A 20,332-nucleotide genomic window follows, 5' to 3' on the forward strand; every position below is an offset into this window, starting at 1 on the left:
ATATACATGAAATTTTCACTGGTTTGTAATTGCATTTTCTATACACGATAAAATTTTCAAGATATTTTGATTTGTACAAAACGTTTTGAACTGTTTAAGAACATTTTCTGTTGGAGTCTTGTATCCTTATAAGTATGTCTATCTTTATAAAAAAAAATGATTACAAGCAAATAAAATTAAGTTTTTATGACCGTTTGAAATTCATATTTTTACAATATTGGATATTCACTCGATTTCTCACGTAGCAAATGTTGACAATATTTATCAAGTTTAAAATTTAATAATTATTTTGTAGTTAAAAATGTATAAAATGTTCAACTTTTATAGCTAAGGATTGAAAATTTAAAACAAGGTTCCACGTAAATAGGTAAATATATAAATTACTTTATTCACAATAATTTCATCAAATATTCTTAGTAATATCATAGGCTGACTGACCGTTTTAGCTCAGAATCGTTTTTCTGATACAATGATATTATATCATTGAATTCAAATTTAACACCATCCATTACAGTGACCCACTTGTAACCTACTGCACGGCAGAGCGATATCTACTTACCCACTTTTTTACAGTTATTTATATATAATATAATTTTTTAAGAGTTTTTACTTTTTTTATGACTACCTACCTACGTCATACATGTATTTTTAATGGATTATTCTAAAGCAAAATATTTTTATAGAAAATACTTTGATGAATAAAAATCAAATATTTGACGTGTAGTTTATGAATTATGGATATTTAAACTTTAAAGTTTAGATGAGTGTTTTGAAGTGGCTGAGTAGGGATACCTCGCAAAATATTGGTTATTCCTCTAATCTAAACTTTAAATACTTATAACTATTAACTACCCAATAATCTACTTATTATAAATTTGATTTTTACATATAAAAATATTTTGAATAATGTCATGCTTAGGAATATGAAATTAAAAATCTATGTAATCGTACAAAAAAAAAATAAAAAAATAAAACAACGATAGGAAATAGTAAAAATATAATTTTTTTTAAATATTTGCTAGCTTATTAGAACAATTTTCAAAAAAATTAAGGACCGTATTCATAGTGGATGCTTAAGAATAAGAATGGCTTAAGCTATATTTAAATGAGATTCATATACGAGATTTTGGCTTAAGAAAAAGAAAAACATAAATTAAGGTTGGTCGATACCTACCTTAAGCAATGGTTTTAGTTATTATCACAATTTTTTTTTTTAATTTATCAAAATCAGATTAAGCAGTAATTATTCTTATACATTGAGTATGAATACGGCCCTAATAGTTATTGAAATAATTAGTTATTCAAGGAAAAAAAAATCACCCTTTGTATTATATAATTCAATAATTGTATGTACATTGATAAAAAATCATAATATATATTCTTATTACAATATGGAATAATAATTTAAATCAATTTAAATTTAGTCATTTATAAATGTATTAATGCTATAAAATACATCTCCCGTCGTGTAGGTAACACCATTCTGGTGTCACTGTATCTGCCTTAAGACCGAGTGTCACCAGTCTTTCACGATGTTGTAAAAATCTACAATCACGTAAATATAATAAATATTAATTAATAAGCATAGAATATATTTTGTAGGTTATTAGCTCTAAGTTTTTTCCCTTCTATTTTCAAACTATTTGTAGTTCCAATTATAGTACATTCGGAGAATCTACAAAATAATATGTTTTAAATTTTTAATATAATTTATAATTCATTACGCGTAGATTTAAAAAAATTGAACAATTACTCGGGGTTGGAGTCAGGAGGTTAGATCATATATAGTTAGGTTACTCGTAAAACCTATACGCACGACCCGCTTCATATGGAAGGCACAGTTGAATTTAACATTATGAGATTCGTACCAATACGAGCACAACCGACGAAGGAGCGTTTCGCTGATAGTATTTACACGTATAAACTTGAACAATTTAAAATAAAATGTATCGTGAAAGATACGTGTCTACGAGAGACGAGTAAACTTAACAGGATTTAATAATTATCTTATTGGTATATGTACCTGTATTCAGCAGACGGAGCATTTGTTGTTGGGTTGGACCACAGTCGTTCAGCTAAAGCCGCAGCTCTTGGCCAAACTTTAGAATCAACAGCATTATCATCGACATATTCAGACCACATGCATGTCTAAATAAAAAAAATAAAAATGAAAATATATTTTAAAATATTATAATTAAAATTAAAATATATGACATTTATAAAGTCTTACTTCTGCGCCTAATATAAGATTTGGATTATCAACTATCGGCATTTTGTTGTTGTAAATCTGTTTCCAAGTATGATAATTAGTTGGAGTCCAAAAACCATGATCCAGATAATAAACATCCTTTAAGGCGATTATAACCTTATAGCCTAATTTAACAAGTTCAACTGGAATATTTGATCCTTCCCAAGCTTCAACAGTATATCTTTTTTTGTCAAGATACTTTTCTATGATCTCGGGTTCAGTTAAGCCACTAGACCAAACTATTATATCGGAATTAACGTCACCAGCTTCTTTATCATATTCGCTTAACGAATTAGCATGGAATTGAGACCACAAGTCCAAATAACCTTCTTCGTCTAAGCTTCGGTTGTTGGTTTTCATCCAATTAGTGATCTCAGTGGTAGTATTCCAGCAATTTAGAGCAACCTATATACAGTAAATTATATTGAAATATTTAAGAAGAATTTGTATATGACTTACCTCATCACCACCCATGTGGAATGCTTCTCCCTTTGGTAGTACATTGATCAAGTCCTTATAAATTTTTCCCAACCATTTATACGTGTTAGTATTGATTGGATTTAGCTGTCCACATGGTGGCTGCACACAGTATTTTCTCCAAGGTCCCTTGTCCACACAAACAGCCATGTCACCATAACCTGATGCTTTACCCCATTGCCAACCATTACCCGCGTGTGCTGGAGAATCGATCTCAATAATAATTCTTACTCCTCTGACTAATGCATATCTGAGGAGATCCTTAATTTCCTTGAATGAATAGATTTCGTCGGGGCTATAAGCACCATATCTAAAGGGTAAAGACAAACAATATGAATCTAAAAATAAATTGTATGATATATAAAATATAAAATCATTTATGAGAAATATAAAATATTTGAATAATGTGTAGTTATTGTATATGTTATTTAACATATTGATATATAATATTATTGCTCAATAGATTGTTATTGTTAAATTTTACGTAAACTTACTTCGACATTAATGGTGCACTAGGTAAATCCAACGGGAAACTATGGGAATCGGTGGCGTGCCAATGAAATACATTTAGTTTGGAATGAGCCATAGCATCAATATGTCGTTTAATAGTTGCCATCGGGAAATAATGTCTAGCGGTATCCAGCATAAAACCACGGTAAGCATACATAGGTTGATCACTTATTTGAACATCGCCAGCTATCACCAATTTTTTTTTAGACAAACTCGAACCGTACGTAGCAACAAGTTGTCGTAATGTTTCTAATCCATTTCTCGCTCCGTAAACGGTCTTTGCTTTGATATTAATAACTATCCGATCTCCTAAAAAATGTAATGTCAGTATCAAGTTTCAATCAGCATCAATCTATCTGAACCAACTAAAAAAATACCCTCGATGTTTATTTTCAAGCTATAACTTTCGTTTGTTGTCAATTTGATATAATCGAATGGTGTACTTGTAGTTATAGATATAATTGGAATAGTTGCATAAGAAACACAACTTGGGACGCAAAATTTTTTTATGGACGAAACAAAAACTTGAGTCGCTTCAGACATGTATTCTTTACTCAATTGGTCAGCCATCAACGATGTATCAAATTTAATATTATCGAGACCAAATTCGATTACAGATTTTCTATTGCGTTATAATAACAAATTAAACAATTACATATATGATTAGTTTAGATATTTTTTTTTGTGGCATTGATGACGCTGCCGGAACTGCTTGAGCATTACATTGACAGCGCCGAATTAGTTTAAATCTTAATAATATTATGTAGTTTATGTTTACCCTATAGTTGTATTGACTGTTGGCTTTGGCCAAAGTGATCCATAGCGTCCACAGGTTAAACGGCAAACGTCTATAGATCCATCGAGTCCGCTGTTCTCTTTTTCCACTGATGGTAGTTTGCTGAAGATACATGTATTGTTGATACATTTATATGATTTCCTACAAACAATCATTTAATAAATATAACTTTTAACTATATTATAATAGTCAGTAGCATACGCAGGATTTTTATTTTATTATTTTTTATTTAAAACTTGACGGGCGAAAGCCCATTTAAGATATAGTACAGTATTTGGTGTTTCAATTTAGCAATAATATATAGAATATTTGGATACAAAATATAAAATAAAAACAATTAGTCGTTTGGCGAAGCAACATAATTTAGTTAATTAATAATTAGAGTAGGCGAAATGGGGTGTCTATAGATTGGCCTGTCTCATACAGCGAGTGAGATGTTCATTATTCAAGTAATCATTAGCACATATATACTGGTACAGTGAACGGAGCAATGTTACGGGTAGGGCGCGCAGGAACTCTAAGGCTAATATTGTGTTGAAGGAGAGATTTTGGTATGGTTAACATTTTTGCTAAGATTAATCACAGACCAATGGGAGGAGGTGGTTCATCCCTATTTACATTATTTTTTGCTAAACTGTTTTTAGATAATTAACTAAAACAAATTATAAAATTATAGATTTAGTCTCCAATATAGTCTTCGTTTAGATTATTTAACCTGATCATATCACTTCAGTCCGAAATAAACGTGTTAATAATCGATGATACTGACGATGTTTAGTAATATATAATTAACCAGCCCAAATATAACTAAAAATATGATAAACGATGATATTGCCATTTTAGAATTTATTTTATATCTATTAAAAATAACTAACAATTATTAATCTACTCAGTGTATTGATTATTGTATAGTAGATAAGATTTTTTTGTTGAAGGAAGACATTTTAGGAGAGGGGGGTTAGAACCCTAGAACCCTACCACTGCAAACGCCACTGGTTGCTGTAGTTACTTATTTTCCATGGCATTGAATACATGTTTTGGTATAAGCTATAAATTATTAAAAAGTATGCAATCGTTATCAAACAAAAGGCATAATCCCTAAAAATTAATTTAGCCATTCCCCAAAATATTTATAAAAGTAAAATTGTATACTGCAATAAATATTAGGTATAACAAAATTATTTTTAAAATATAATTTAGAACATCATTTTTTTAAATTGTAAAAAAAAATATAGTCAATATCACTAAAACCAAACCAACTGCAAAGTGCAAACACAGCTACTATTAAACAGCTACACAACACACTGTTAACTAAACATATTGTAGTTATCGGTTAACTATTTACTTTGTCAACTTACACAACTACATTATCTGTGTAGGTACGTACGTTGGATTTTTACGATGTTTCAATTTTTATACAAGTTATGAGTATCGATCTAAAATATTACAATTTAGAAATGATCATTATATAATACTACAGGTATTGACAACTTATCCAGGTTTAGTCGCTTTGCAGTTTTTTTTTAGCATGAAGTTAATAATAAATAGGTAAACCAATTATAAGAACTTTCAATACATCAAAATATTTGGATGTATCTTTATATATAATTATTAATTACCTACATTACATATATTTACTGAACTTAAAGTAGCAAGAATAGTACCGATTCAATAAAAAAGGAGATAAAACAGATTTCATTAATTATAGACCAATTTCAATAAATAGGAATCTTAACTGGAAATTCCTTGAAAAATCATAATATTGAAGGAGCACACACACAAAAAATAAGTTTTTTTTATTTGAAAGAAATGTTCATTTTAAAGGATAATGGTATAGGTTTACGTTTCTACTCACATTATTCAATAAGTTATGAGCAATTGAAAAAAGACGTGTGACGTCATTGGGCCCTACACATCGTAATTGCTTATCTTTATACGTGTAAAAGTTCCTCGCTTCTCACAACGATTTACCCTCCTAAACATTTTATTTTTGAAATTTAATTTACGTTTAAATGTGTGGTTTTATGTGTTTAAGACGACGCAAGAATCAGATCTCTTTTAAGATTTTTAATATTTATTTAATATTAAAAACCACACACTCAAACTCAATGTTACAGAAATAATATACAGAAGAACAGGAAAATACATTAAACCGTAATATACATTATTAACTAGGTAGTTCAAGAAACTCTCCAAATTACATGGGGAAAACTACATTCAAAAATTTAAAGAACGATGTAAAGAGTCTAATAAAAAGTTTATGTGAAATTCAATCTAATAATACCAATGATATAATTAATAAGAATCAAATAAAAAAGGCGATAAATAAAATAGTTACGAGGTTATAGCTCAGTTGGTATACGTATCAGCAATGTAATTTATTGTAATTATTTAATTTTAATTGTTTTGGCTGAATAAATAAATAAAATAAATGATAAATAATAAATTTCTTTTGGATCATCCAAATCCAAATCTTGATAATTTTTAAAAACACAATTCTTATACTTATCTACCATAAGTACCAACATATTTTCAATGTATGATACAGGTAATTTCAGTTATTAAACTAAAGCCTGCAGATTGTAGAACTGTAGAAGTAGGTATAATAATATATACAACACTATATTATAATATCTATAATGAGAATATAATGATGTGCAGTTACTCAATAGGTATATCAACAATGAAAATGATAATTCTTTTATTGTTTTTTTAGTAGATCTAATCATAAAAATATTTTTTTCCGTTTAAAGATACGATGAACTGAATGACTTATTTAAAGAATTTGGATGGGTGACCGCTTGGGAATAATTCGTGCGTCTGACATTGAATTTTTTTTGTGTGAATATATTATTAATACAGATTAAAAGCAGGTTTTATTAGTATAAAGTTTTTTAAAAAAGTCATAAACATTGTAAAAAAAACAGCTTTAAACTATTTTTTTAACCACGCAGCTGCTATGATTACAACCGCACTAGGTACAGTGCACATATAGTTTTAATAAAAAATACGACCTGCAGCTCTAACATTAAAATGTATTTATTATTTATTACTAAACATAATTTCTGATGATTTAGTATAAAAGAATAAATAGGTAATTTAAGAGTTTTCACATGGTTTGATAATTTATCAAATGAGTAGAGATTTGAGCATAATTATAAATCGATAAAATATAGTAGATGAGAATAGGGCTAATTGTTACACGGGTTGGTTGTCACAATAGTAATAATAACTCTGAAACTAGATGGTATTTAATATAGTTTATATTTTATGTTCGCTTTATGTAAATACTATCCAGCGCCACAGTTGTGGCGCGAGCTAAGTAAAAAAAATAACTGCACGACTGCATGTGTGTGTAGTATATATAGTATATCGAAGCAGGAGATGCCTATTTAAACTGTGTAAAATACAGGTAAATTTGTTATACGACATAACTAATTTTCTAATGCATTAATTAACTCCTAATAAACTCCAGAAATCAGAAATTTTGTGTAGAACGTGCTTTTGTAAAAATCATCAAAATCGTACGTTTAGAAATTAAGTGCAAACTTTTTAATGGAAATTTATATTACATTTTAGAATCACGGTAGTCGTCGTAGTCGTCGTCGCATCAGTGTTGCCAATGTTACCAACAATATAACCGTTCTTATAGATTATTGTGTAAATACTCAATATTTAATAACGATAAAAATTAGTGATATCACAAGAAAAACCTTTCGTAAACTACGTGAAAAAATGGCTAAGTAAAAAAAAATATAAGATCTTTAAGCCCACACAGCATTTTAATATTTCCCAACTATGGTATAAATATTTTCAGGAAAACAATATAGTTGTCAAAATATTTGAAAAAGTTGTGTAAATAATAAGGAAATATTTTATTTATATTTTTTGACCAAGAAGTTCACTTTTTAAAAATATTTTGTAAAAAACATAAACAAAATATTTTAATCATATATATTAATTATTTTAAAAATATTTTCAAGGAAACATTATAAAAATATTAAGTCAACATTTTTGTGCAATATTTTTTTATTTTATGAGAATAAAATATTTATACAATATTATCAATCAAATATTCATTACTCAAGCACTTCAAAATATTTTCAAAATATTATCATTTCCCAAATGCTGGCATTTCTAAATTAAAAATTATAATAGTTCAAGTAATTATTAATGCACATCATGCATCTTATATGTCAATAATAACAATTGTTACTTGTCAGCTTATAAAAACTACAAACATACATAATTGTTAGGTATATATAAACTATGTTTTAAATTTGAATGTAGAAAAAATGTAATTTGATTTAACTACCCATATATAGTAGGTATGTACTATGACCACACGTTTGGCAAAAATTATGTATATAAATTATTGCTAAAAGTATATTTTTGCTGATTTAAAATTTAAGTTGTTTTTTGTATTGTGTGTGTGTGTGTTTTTACGTATCATATAAAATATATAACAAACAGTAATCAAATTGTAAACAGAAATTGGATATCTATTTAACCCAGGAAGGAACAGCACTATACACCTATAATAATAGTATACTCATATAATAGTCATATTGCGGTCATCGGCCATCAACATAATTGTATGTTTTGAAAACAAAACGTGGACGCGTCCTTTAGAAGTCGCAAATGACGTTCGTATAAAATTGAAATATGTTGTAAATTATAATGAATGTGAAGGACAGCTGTTTTGAAAATTTTTTTTTTAAAAATGCATTTAACAATTGATACAATCATTCAAATACATTCATTCAGAAAGTATGTAAATGATTTTCAGGAAAAGTATACGCAAATAGGGTAAAAACAATTTTAACCAAAACCAGGAATGTACCTAATTTAAATTTAAAAATAAATAAAGAATCCGTATTGAAAATAAAAGTCCATTTAACTTAAAAATTCGAACCATTTTAAACTATTATTAGCTGATATAGGTAACATATACTTAATACTTAAAATAATAATCGTTTTGTATAATTTGAAGCTAATATTACCAAAGTTCGATATTATGATAAGCTATTATCTATTAGCTATTAGCTATTATTATGATATTCATGTCACTTTTAAAAAATATAATATAATTTTTATGTTGGATAGTGTAGTTATTTTTTTTAAATAATCTAAGTCATTTAGTTATTACATTTCTTTAAAAAGTTATATTTATACCGATTATACTTAATTTAAAAGTATTTTATTACACATTTAAACTGCTAAAATACTTTTATAAAAATATTATGGTGAGTGAGAAAATATCTCGAGGGTCCTGGATTCATTGTCCGTAGAAAAACGGCATAAACCATTTATTTAATCGGTTCTCTGTGGATTTTGGAACCAAGTGTAGGATGCAGGGAGCGCGCGTGTCAACATACAATGTTTAATGTTAAAATATTATTATTTATTATGAATTATGATCCATATATTATACCTATAAACTAATGGACAGCGCATTGAGAGAGAAATGACCTGACGGGATTGTTAAGAGAGAAAATAGAGGTTTTGGCTGTTACAGTGTGCCAAAACATAATATAGCCTAATACATGTTTTTTGTCTCTCATATTATGCTCATATATTATGTTTTCTCTGTCAGACCTCATTTATGTCGTCTGGATTAAGCAAAAAAAATGCAGGGCGGTGTGGTAAGCGCTGTTCATTAGGCATTAGTTTATAGGTCTACGTTATGATCTAAAGCATGATATAAAAACAACGTAATACTATGATCGTAACTTTTTGACGGTCAGATCCTTCGGTAAGCACGTGGCGTAGAGTAGTGGTTTAAGTATTTAATGACAATATGATAATACGGGTAAGCAAGTGACGTATTGCGTGGACTTGAACCAAATCTGGATTTTTTCTATCTTACCATGTTGCTGATACATGACCTAAGGCACTGAGCAGTGAGCACGGACTGTGGTCGGCGGGTCAACAAAGTCGACTGCACGCAGCGGTCAGTGGGCGAACAGTGCGGCCAACCCGAGTAGCAGCTGCAAGCAGCACGATTTAAGAGAGCAAACATAGCAAACCAGAGTTGTTTAAAATCTCTGTTGCAAACAGACGGATGACTGTTAACACTTATCAGTACACGAGTGACAAGTCGTGGCCATCGGCGACCGGCGTTCGCGATCAGCCTGCTCGGACAGTCGGACAGCCGCGGGCCGTAGACCGTAGTTGGCACGGTCGTACTGTCGTAGTTCGGTATTCAAACTGTAGTCTTAACTAAATTCCGTAAATTACAGTTTACGGCATTTGTCTTAACCGCCAAGAGTGTGTAATTCTGATATCTGAAGCCGTCTGCAGCAGCAATAGCGGTTGGAGAGGAGGGTACAAATTGTTATTCTAAGGGGGGATACGATATCGCTCCCGCGGTATTAATTGTGTCGCTTGACGTGCGCAAAATGTACATCCATTATCACAAGATCTGCAATCTCGGACATGCGTATATCCCGCTTATCTATCACGATGCGCGACAGAGTGCGTCGTCTTTGGCGGGATATGAATACACAATCAACAACAACAAAAACAACAAAAACAACAATGCGCTGTGGTTGTCGTCGATGGAAAATCTTCGTAAGAACGATTAACGGTAACACCATGATACTCACACGAAGTATGAAACCTTTTCGGCGGTGACGTTGTCGTCGCTAGCGGTGTTCTGGCGCACGACCACGGTCAGGTACAGCAGCATCACGCCGGCCATCAGCGTACACCCCGCCATCGTTTTGCGTCGCTTTAACACAAAATACACAAAGTGAAAAAAGGTCATCGCATCGGTATTGCGTTTTACTACAGTTGCGTTGTGATAACGTTATTCGGTGGTCGCTGTTTATTGTGTGCCGCGCATTGACCGCCGCCACACTGTGTTCGTGCGGGGCGCATCGTTGGCGGGCGGCGCGGAGGCGGCATCGCGACGTCCGGGCCAGGCCGCCCGGCAATGATAACGAATAGTAACATGTCAACATGTACTACAGAGGAAAAAAACTATATGACCTAACTTATGGTATTCCTCCGTTGACCAACCCGTGTCGGGAGCCATAGATGATAATGTTATAGACGGCTGTCTGATATTATTATGTGCACATAATAAATAATAATATCAGACAACCATAATACACATTGGTTAAAGTGCGGAGGGTATCAAGATTTTCAGAATCGCCTACGGGCTACGATTATACATTTTTACCACACAATAATATATTAATAATAAGTCTAAAATAGCGAAATCAGTATTTAAAAAAAAGTGGGTAAGTGGATGTCGCTCTGCCGTGCAGTGGGTCACTGTAATGGATGGTGTTAAATTTGAATTCAATCATATATAATATCATTTTATAAGAAAAACGATACTGAGCTAAAACGGTCAGTCAGCCTATGATATTACTAAGAATATTTGATAAAATTATTGTGAATAAAGTAATTTATATATTTACTTATTTACGTGGAACTTTGTTTTAAATTTTCAATCCTTAGCTATAAAAGTTGAACATTTTATAAATTTATAACTACAGAATAATTTTTAAATTTTAAATTATGTCAAAATTCGAACTTTAAATGCTTATAAAAAAAAATTGTGCTATGTATTTTAATATTTTTCAACTGCTATTATAACAATATATCAAAAACCTTGCGTTTAATTGTCATGCTTTTTTACCCAACAAATAGAATTTGTATGGTATTTATAGCAAAGAAACTAAAAAAATTGAAAACTAATTATGTCCGTAAACAGCCAAAAAAGAGCCAAAATATTTTCAAAATTATATGGTGTATGGAAGATGTAAATATAAACATTCAGTAAAATTTTCTTGTATCTACAGTTATTCGTTTTTGAATAACAATAAAATAACAAAACCGCTACATGAGAAATCGAGTGAATATCCAATATCGTAAAAATATGAATTTCAAATGCTCATAAAACTTTAATTTGATTTGCTTGTAGACATTTTTTTTTTTTGATAAAGGTAGACAAACTTATGACTTATGAGTAATCTTGTATTACATTTTCAAATCTTAGGTTTAAAAGGAAAATTTTTTAGGAATTCTCAACTCAAAATAATTTGCTAATTTTCGTGATTTTTCCATATTTTATCAAGATTTGAACTTTAAATGCTTATAAATAAAAACTATGACCAAGGATATTTAGTATTTTTCAAATGTCATTGTAATAATATAGTAGGAGTCGCTTGTATTAAATTTTCAAGCTTTTTTACCAAACAAATAAAGTTTTATTATAATATAATAGTTAAAAACAAATAAAAATTTTGAAAATTTTATTGTGTATAGAAAATGCAAGTATAAACGACCAGTGAAAATGTCATGTATAAACGTTCATTTAGAATTACACCTAAAACCAAAATCGATTTTGCGTAAAAATTCCTGTTTTTTTAAAATTTTTATGTTGTTTTTCCTGGTGATTTTGAAACTATTGGCCAATTTGGCCACTCGAACGCACCAACTAGATTCACTTTCCCATCGAACAAGATATTGAAGTTGAAAATCGAAGCATTATTTCGACTACTTATCATGTACAAAAGACACAAAAATAAAAAGTTAAAAATAAAAACACACATTATTGTAAAATCAATACATTCATTGCTCCGCTCAGAATCTAAAATAGATAATAAAATGAGTTTTTAAGGCTGTTGAAACTTGAAAACGAACCAAGGCAATATTATTCTATATCCATCGTGAGTGATGTGTGAGCGAGGAGTGTGTGTAGTGAGTAATGGTAGTGACTGATCATTAGTGTGCGTGAATTCCCTGAACACTGTCTAAGACTATGTAATCAAAGATAAATTATGGCTACTAAAATCCGTTAGGTTAGGTTAATTTTTTTTCAAAATTAAAATTAGACTTCTGGATGTACATTTTTTCCCACTTATTGGTCTAAATGTACGAAATAACGACCAGCTTTCAACAGCCTTAATAAAATGGTTATAATTTATAACCAAGTTACATTAATAGGTTAAACTCAAAAACACGCATAATATCCTAGTTGTCAAAGAACATACGAAATATGATTGTAAATCATGTTTTCTAGAATTTAATTAACTTCTTTATTGTTTTTTTATGATTTAAAAAATTAAAAAATTATAAATTTGAAAAGTTTTCTGTACAATTGGTTTTACTGTTATTTAGTCGAGGACGTCGCACTTGCATATGGCCGCATCTGTTATCTCCGTCTTACACACGTACGACATATCACATATGCGTTACTATATTTCGTTATGAATTATAAGTATGTAAAACGTTACTATTTGAATATGATAATAATTTACTTAAAAAATAAAATATCTTAAAAAAACCAACGAGAAAACACAGATAACGTTGTTACCTAAAAGTTTGATAATGATAATAGGTCAATTCACTATAATATCAAAAATGACAGCACACTTTTGAAACTGGCGAACGAAAATTTGTCATGTCGTCTGTGTGTAAGATGGAGACAAAACATACAAGTGCGACGTTCTCTTAAAACTATTTTATCTTTATACATAATTCTTCTGTGCGTTTGCACCTATTTGAATTACTAGTTACTCCTAAACGTCATGGCCATTTTAATTTATATAGTTATGCTGAGAGCACTGAAATAGAGGGAAATGGGGGATTTTCTACATAAAATAAGTATTCGAAAAAATTGATTTTGTTTTTTGTTGTAATTCAAAAACGAATTATTGTATAAATATTTGACATTTTCACCAAATGTTTATATTATATAATAAATTAATACATTATATTATAGGTACCTAAGCGTTGTATAAATTTAAAAACATTTTTACTGTTTATGAGCTATTTATATTTTATAGATATTTGAAATTTTCTTTTTTTTTTATAATTGCCGATGAAAAAAAATTTGTTTGGTCAAAAAGCTTGATAATTTAATAAAAAAATCCAATATAAGTTGTTCTTTTAGTAATTTAAAATACATATAGGCACATTATATATTTTATTTTTTACCTATATTATTATTATTATTATTATATTAATGTTATTTATGTCTAATATATCATATTATTATTTTCTACACAGGACAACTTTTGTAGATTGAATCATGCATGGTGTATACCTAATAGATTATATTATTTTAAATTAAAATAAATAATAATATTATCAATTACAATGTTATAGATTGTTTATATTCTTCAAATGTTTAAAACTCGTAGAAATTAGAATTCATTAGGTATAACGTTCAATAAGTTAAAATATAAATAAGGATAAATAAAGATTGATCTTTTATTGTTTGTATATATATTTGTATTGTTAGTATAACTTGTATAAGGGTAGCGAGATTGGTCTTTCACTACTACTACGTCTATACCACAAATATTTTTAAATCAAAGAAGTATAAATCAATTGCACATTATAATAATGTCGTCTTGAAATTAATACCATTTACATATATAGGATTAGACGTAAGTATAGGGAAATTGCATGCTGCTTGATTACAATTTACAACACGGATATTGGATAGGAGTATAATAGGACTATCACAAATTCTAGCCGTGAAGCTCAGACAACTATTACCTGCTATGATAAATATATTTTTAGTTTAAAAAATACATATTTGTTAGTTAAATTAATATTGGTTATAAGGACATAATATATAAGTATGGTAAAAATATATTATTTTTTTTAAAATTCTCTAGTAGTCTAGTTATTATGGTGTGAATGGTTTCATTTAGGTAGTCTTCAGATGATCAATACCTTAAACAATAATATATATAGTTACGTAGCTGATTTTTTGAATCATATAGGTATTTAGTTAATGAATAAATGAATATTTTTTATCTGGAAAATTATATTTTTTAAATATAAACGTCAAATGATATTTAATAAAGTAATCATTTACACATTATATATATTTATTCGAAGTGATAATATATTCTGCTGACATTGACCACCAAATCATTCAACTAATTGATTATCATAATAATAATAATAATAAATAATAATAATATAATATTATAATCTTTCATGTTTCCTGTTACCTACCGGCTACCGTACGACCGAATAGTTAATAAATACATATATATAGTGCTAATAATGGGCCTCATCTTTGCGTATTTTTGTCGATACCAACTCATGTATCTAATGTAAATAACTAAATTATATTTACAAAAGTATTGAAAATAAAAATAAAAATTTAAATTGTCATTTTAATATTCTATCGATTGGTATATACCTATTTTGTGGTTGTAAGTAATGGAAAATATACCTTCGTGGCTCTAATTTTTTTTATAAATACTGTTCGCGCACATTACGGCCGTAAAATTTAGCCGGACACAATTTTTATTTTTATTTAGGTACCGCTATCTGCAACGGAACCATCGAGACAATAGAAATTAATCGCTGTCGATGCAGTGTATGAGGTATGAGGATCATACTAATACGCAAGTGTATAATATATAGAGACTAGACAGACTTATAATATTATATGCTGCAGTGTTTAACATGCTTAGATGATACGACGAAATTGTTTAAAACAAATTGCATGTTTAACATTGTCATGAGGCTTCATCTCTATGATTTTGTATTAAATTATATAGTATGATACATACATTAAATAGTTCTATGTAGGTATCTATAAATCTTAAACACTGCAAATAATTGTCTTATCATCGTTATCGTTATAAATTTAATAATTTAATCTTTAAAAATATGTTATAATATAAGTAATTAATTATAGTATAGTATTTCATATTATGAAAGACATTTTAACGAACCTATATTACAATATAAAATAATTAGGTATGAATCATTTGGTTAGTTTTTTAAGGTTAGTTGATAATGAAAGCGTTTAAAATGTACTTACTGCCTGGATAACACGTATTATTTCTTGTAGATATACTATAGGTATATTAATATAACCTCTTTCAAACTTCAGTCATTGGATCCGGTCGCTCCGGAATACGATTGACGATTGTTCAAGAATTCGTATACCGGTTTTATTTGTCATAAGCATTATTTTAGGTACGTGTATGGAAGGGGTTAGAATCTTATAGGACCATCAATGCACTACGATAACGATCATATATTTTATACCTTTATATTATATTAGGTACGTTGTAACACGTTTCAATAAATATAACATGACTGCTTTAGTGCTTTGTTTGATATAGTTATGCAATATAGTTGGCCTGGCTCGTAATTTTTGCTATTCTCGTCAAACCATTTTTAGCGGGCCGCTATAGGTACAATTTTTTTTTTTTTGACGAAAAACATTTTCCTATTATCTTAACCTAACCTTTTAAGGTAAGTAAGACCAATTATAGGTAACGCCCGCACCGGGCTTAATTAGCACCTTGCGTAATTTGTCCTAAAAAATACAACCTACGGGAATTATGTTGTCCTATAGAATCAATCAAATTTGATTGTATATTAATTATAGCGAACCAAGCTAAAAGTGTTTGTACAGCGGGTTTATTATTTACGTATAGAAGTTAGTTCAGTGGCATGGCGAGCTATTTTTACACAAGGAGCAAAGAGTTTATTTAAAAAAAAATTGTATGAAACATATAAAAAAAAATTATGTTAAATTAAATTATGTTTATTATTGACTTAACATTTATATATATAATAACAGTACATTTCTTAAAACGTTTGAAGTTAATAACATAGCTTCTAGATTATTTTTTTATTTAAGTTATTTTTTAAGCTTCTGAACAGAGCAAAACAATGTTAATATCAGATTTTCTACTTCAGCATCTTTTTGCTGATAGGAAAGTGAATCTAGTTGGAATTTTTTTTTGGGGGGTTGGAGGATAAAAATAAAAAATTCTGAGTTATTTTCAAAAACGTGGAAAAAACTAAAAAAAATAAGGAAAAAAGGTGGTTAAGTGGATATCGCTCTGCCGTACTGTACGGTTACAAGTGGGTCACTGTATAATGGATGGTATACAATTTGAATTCAATGATATAATATCATTGTCTACGAAAAACGATTCTGACCGTTGATGCTTTGTCTGTGTGGATATTTTATATTATATTTATATTGTTATTACTTTTTATTAGTTATTATTAATACTGTAGCCGGTAAGTTGAATTAATATCATAGAATTACAATAAAATAACTAAAATCATTATTTTTGGTTATTTTATATTTAATATCTAATTTTCTCCAAATTTGGACATTTTATATTTTTGAGATTATTTGGTTACAGAATAACTTACTTACGCGGAACCTTGTTGTAAGTTTTCAATCCTTATAGCTATAAAACATTTAATACATTTTTAAATTTTAAATTTGATAAATGTTGTCAAAATTCGAACTTTTAATGATTATAAAAATAAATGGTGTCTATTGTATTTTACACTGCTATTTGAGCAATATATCAGGAGCCATGTAATACATTTTGATGCTTTTTGAACTAATAAAATTTTATTGAAATGTATTGATAAAAAAAATTAAAATTTTAATTGCCCGTAAACAACTCAAAATATTTTGAAAATGTTATCAAGTATAGGAATTGATAAAATAAACATATGATCTAAATTTTAAGAATCTCCGGCTCTTCGTTTTTGAATTACAACAAAATAAGAAAATTGCTTCATCAGAAGTGAAGTAAATATCCAATGTTGTAAAAATTTGAAATTCAAACGCTCATAAAAATTTAAATTGACTTTCTTACAGACATTTTTTGGTTGATACAGGTAGATATAGCCTTATAAGGAATCTTGTATTACATTATAAAATCTTAGACTTAAAAATCAATATTTTTTGAAAATGTTATCGTGTATAGACAATGCTAATATAAACAATACCAGTGAAAATTGCATGCATCTACGGTCATTTGTTTCAGAGTTATACCAAAAACAAAATAGATTTTCTTAAAAATAGATTTTTACGTAAAAATTCCCGTTTTTCCTTAATTTTTCTTTTGTTTTTCATGGGGCTTTTGAAAACTACTAGGAAATTTTTATTTTCGACACCCCTAAGTACCAACTAGATTCATTTTCCTATCAGAAAAGATACTGTTGAAGAAAATATAAGCATTTTTACTGTCCTAATAGCAGTAAAAGGTGATGAGAGATAAAATCGCTCCACTCAGAATCTAAAATGAAAATTTTTACGCAAAGCCAATTTTCAACAAAATTGATTTATAATGAAATAATAACCATTTATTGTAAATACATGAAATTGTGTTACCGAATACTGGCAAAATATTTTGATTGTTTTTGATCTATTGATATTTGATAGCTATACCTATAAGCAATTTTTTTTTAATTGCTGTCAGTAAAAGATTTTTTGGTAGGGCAATTAACTTGAAAATGTAAAGGGTACAGTTTCGCATAAGTTGTTAATAGTGAAATTAAAAAAAAATTTAGGCGTAAGACCATAATAATTTTTTACGACTGTCTGAAGTTAGAATTTTGATGAGGTTCATCAGTCTCAAAAAATTGCAAATTACTTTTCAGTTAGAAATGATTAAAATATTTTCAAATGTAAGTGATGAAAAGAAAATCACAAGAAACCACAAATTATATTGTAGTTAAAAATGTATAAAATGATACATTTTTTAGTTAATATCATTGAAAAATTGAAACATAGTTTTTCATAAGTTATTGATATTGTAACCCAAATCTCTTAAAATATATTCACACAGTTTTTTTTATAGACATTTTAAGTTAAAATTTGAATAAAATTAGATATGCAGCCATGCACTGTACTTGTTTTTTTTAAATTAATGTACATAGTAATTCATTAATCATTATAAACATGCTCATTATAATATTGTTGTATATTATGCAAATTATTTTAAAATAGCATAATCATTAAACAAAGCTTTAGTCATTAGGACATTTTTGAATATTTTGTACACCTATGTAAATTTAATATCTACTTATGGTCTTTACAAATATTGAAATATAGAACCTACCTACAATAATAATTATTGTTAGTTTGATAATTATTTATGAATAACTTTAATTAACACGACGAGTTTGTCATTAATTCAAAGCAACACCGAGATCATTATTACTAAAAGCTAAAAATAAACGTATTATATATTATATTATTATACGTATATGGTATATACTATATATATGTAGGTAAGTACTAAACCATTGGAATTAAAATATGTTTCATAGATGAATTTTTGATATAAAAAATCATATGCAATACAAATTATTACACTGATAGTAAAGTTGTATACCTACTTCTAGTTAGAAAACTAGTAAGGTCTTCATCAATTATGAGTACAGAAATATGAGTTATGACGCATAAATATTAAAAAATTATGTGGGTATTGTTTATTTTAATTATTAATTACATGTAGCATTGGACATTTCATTTCACATCGAATTAAACTAGTACAAAACATTTTGTTTAATTGTTAATACCTAACTGAACCCGGACAGAGCTTTTGAATGAAATGTGTAAAACTGTAAAGTGGTTTTATATATTTTATTATGAACTGATTTTATTATTCAGAAGGAATACATACAAATGTACAGTAAATGTTTGCAGTGTTAATTTTACTATTTTAGACTCTGAGCGTAACGATGAATGTATAAGTATCTATTGGTTTTACAATGATGTGTATTTTTTCTGCCTGTCATCCACTTTTGGGGTAGTATTAGAATACTCTAAATGAAGTGAATCTAGTTATTATTATTGTTATTATTTATATAGTTGGTGCATTAGAAGGTCAAAATGTTCAATAGTTTTCTAATGCGTCGGGAAACAAAAAAAAACTAATTCAGAAAAAATAGGAATTCTTACGCAACAGCGATAATTGAAAAAATTGATTTTTATTTTTTGGTGTACCTACTTAAAAACTAAAAACCGAATATTATACAATATTCCCCAAAATTTCTGTAAGTGGATGTCACTATCTGCTGTACAGTACGTTACAAGTGGGCCACTGTATAGATGTAACTGTATGGATGGTATTAAATTTGAATTCAATGATTTAAAATCATTCTATAAGAAAAGCGATTCTGAGCGAAAACGGTCAGTCAGCCTATGATATTACTAAGTATATCAAATTTTGATAGTATATTATTATAAATAAAGTAATTTAAATAATATTTACCTATTGACGTGGAACCTTGTTTTAAATTTTCAATCCTTAGCTACAAAAGTTGAACATTTTATACATTTTAAACTACAAAATAATTATTAAATTTTAAATTTGAACATAAAAAAAATGTGTTTATGTATTTTTAATATTTTGCAACTGCTATTGTAACAATATATCAGGAGCCTCGCATTAATTTTTCAAGCTTTTTTACCCAATAAACAAAAATTGATATTTATAGAAAAAAAACTAAAAAAATTTAAAACTGACAGTGGCCGTAAATTG

At 28.4% G+C, this 20,332-nt stretch overlaps 1 protein-coding gene across 2 annotated transcripts in view; it reads right to left on the reverse strand.

The window, feature by feature from the left end:
- Positions 1 to 982: 982 nt before the first annotated feature.
- LOC100169353 (chitooligosaccharidolytic beta-N-acetylglucosaminidase) overlaps positions 983 to 20,332 on the reverse strand; it is a 31,879-nt gene continuing 12,529 nt past the window's right edge. The window contains exons 1-9 of one of the 2 annotated variants that reach the window (XM_001950355.5): positions 15,841 to 15,966; positions 10,640 to 10,764; positions 4,014 to 4,172; positions 3,613 to 3,857; positions 3,220 to 3,544; positions 2,708 to 3,035; positions 2,231 to 2,653; positions 2,024 to 2,148; positions 983 to 1,545 (exon numbers count right to left, since the gene is read on the reverse strand). In XM_001950355.5, coding sequence (XP_001950390.1) covers positions 1,446 to 1,545; positions 2,024 to 2,148; positions 2,231 to 2,653; positions 2,708 to 3,035; positions 3,220 to 3,544; positions 3,613 to 3,857; positions 4,014 to 4,172; positions 10,640 to 10,752 — 1,818 coding nt within the window. In that variant the 5' untranslated portion in view covers positions 10,753 to 10,764; positions 15,841 to 15,966 and the 3' untranslated portion in view covers positions 983 to 1,445. Of the gene's footprint in view, positions 1,546 to 2,023; positions 2,149 to 2,230; positions 2,654 to 2,707; positions 3,036 to 3,219; positions 3,545 to 3,612; positions 3,858 to 4,013; positions 4,173 to 10,639; positions 10,765 to 15,840; positions 15,967 to 20,332 lie in introns of those variants that run through there. The other variant, XM_008184839.3, reaches the window with a different exon arrangement.

Source organism: Acyrthosiphon pisum, chromosome A1 (assembly GCF_005508785.2).
Source record: "Acyrthosiphon pisum isolate AL4f chromosome A1, pea_aphid_22Mar2018_4r6ur, whole genome shotgun sequence".
NCBI classification, from domain to species: domain Eukaryota; kingdom Metazoa; phylum Arthropoda; class Insecta; order Hemiptera; family Aphididae; genus Acyrthosiphon; species Acyrthosiphon pisum.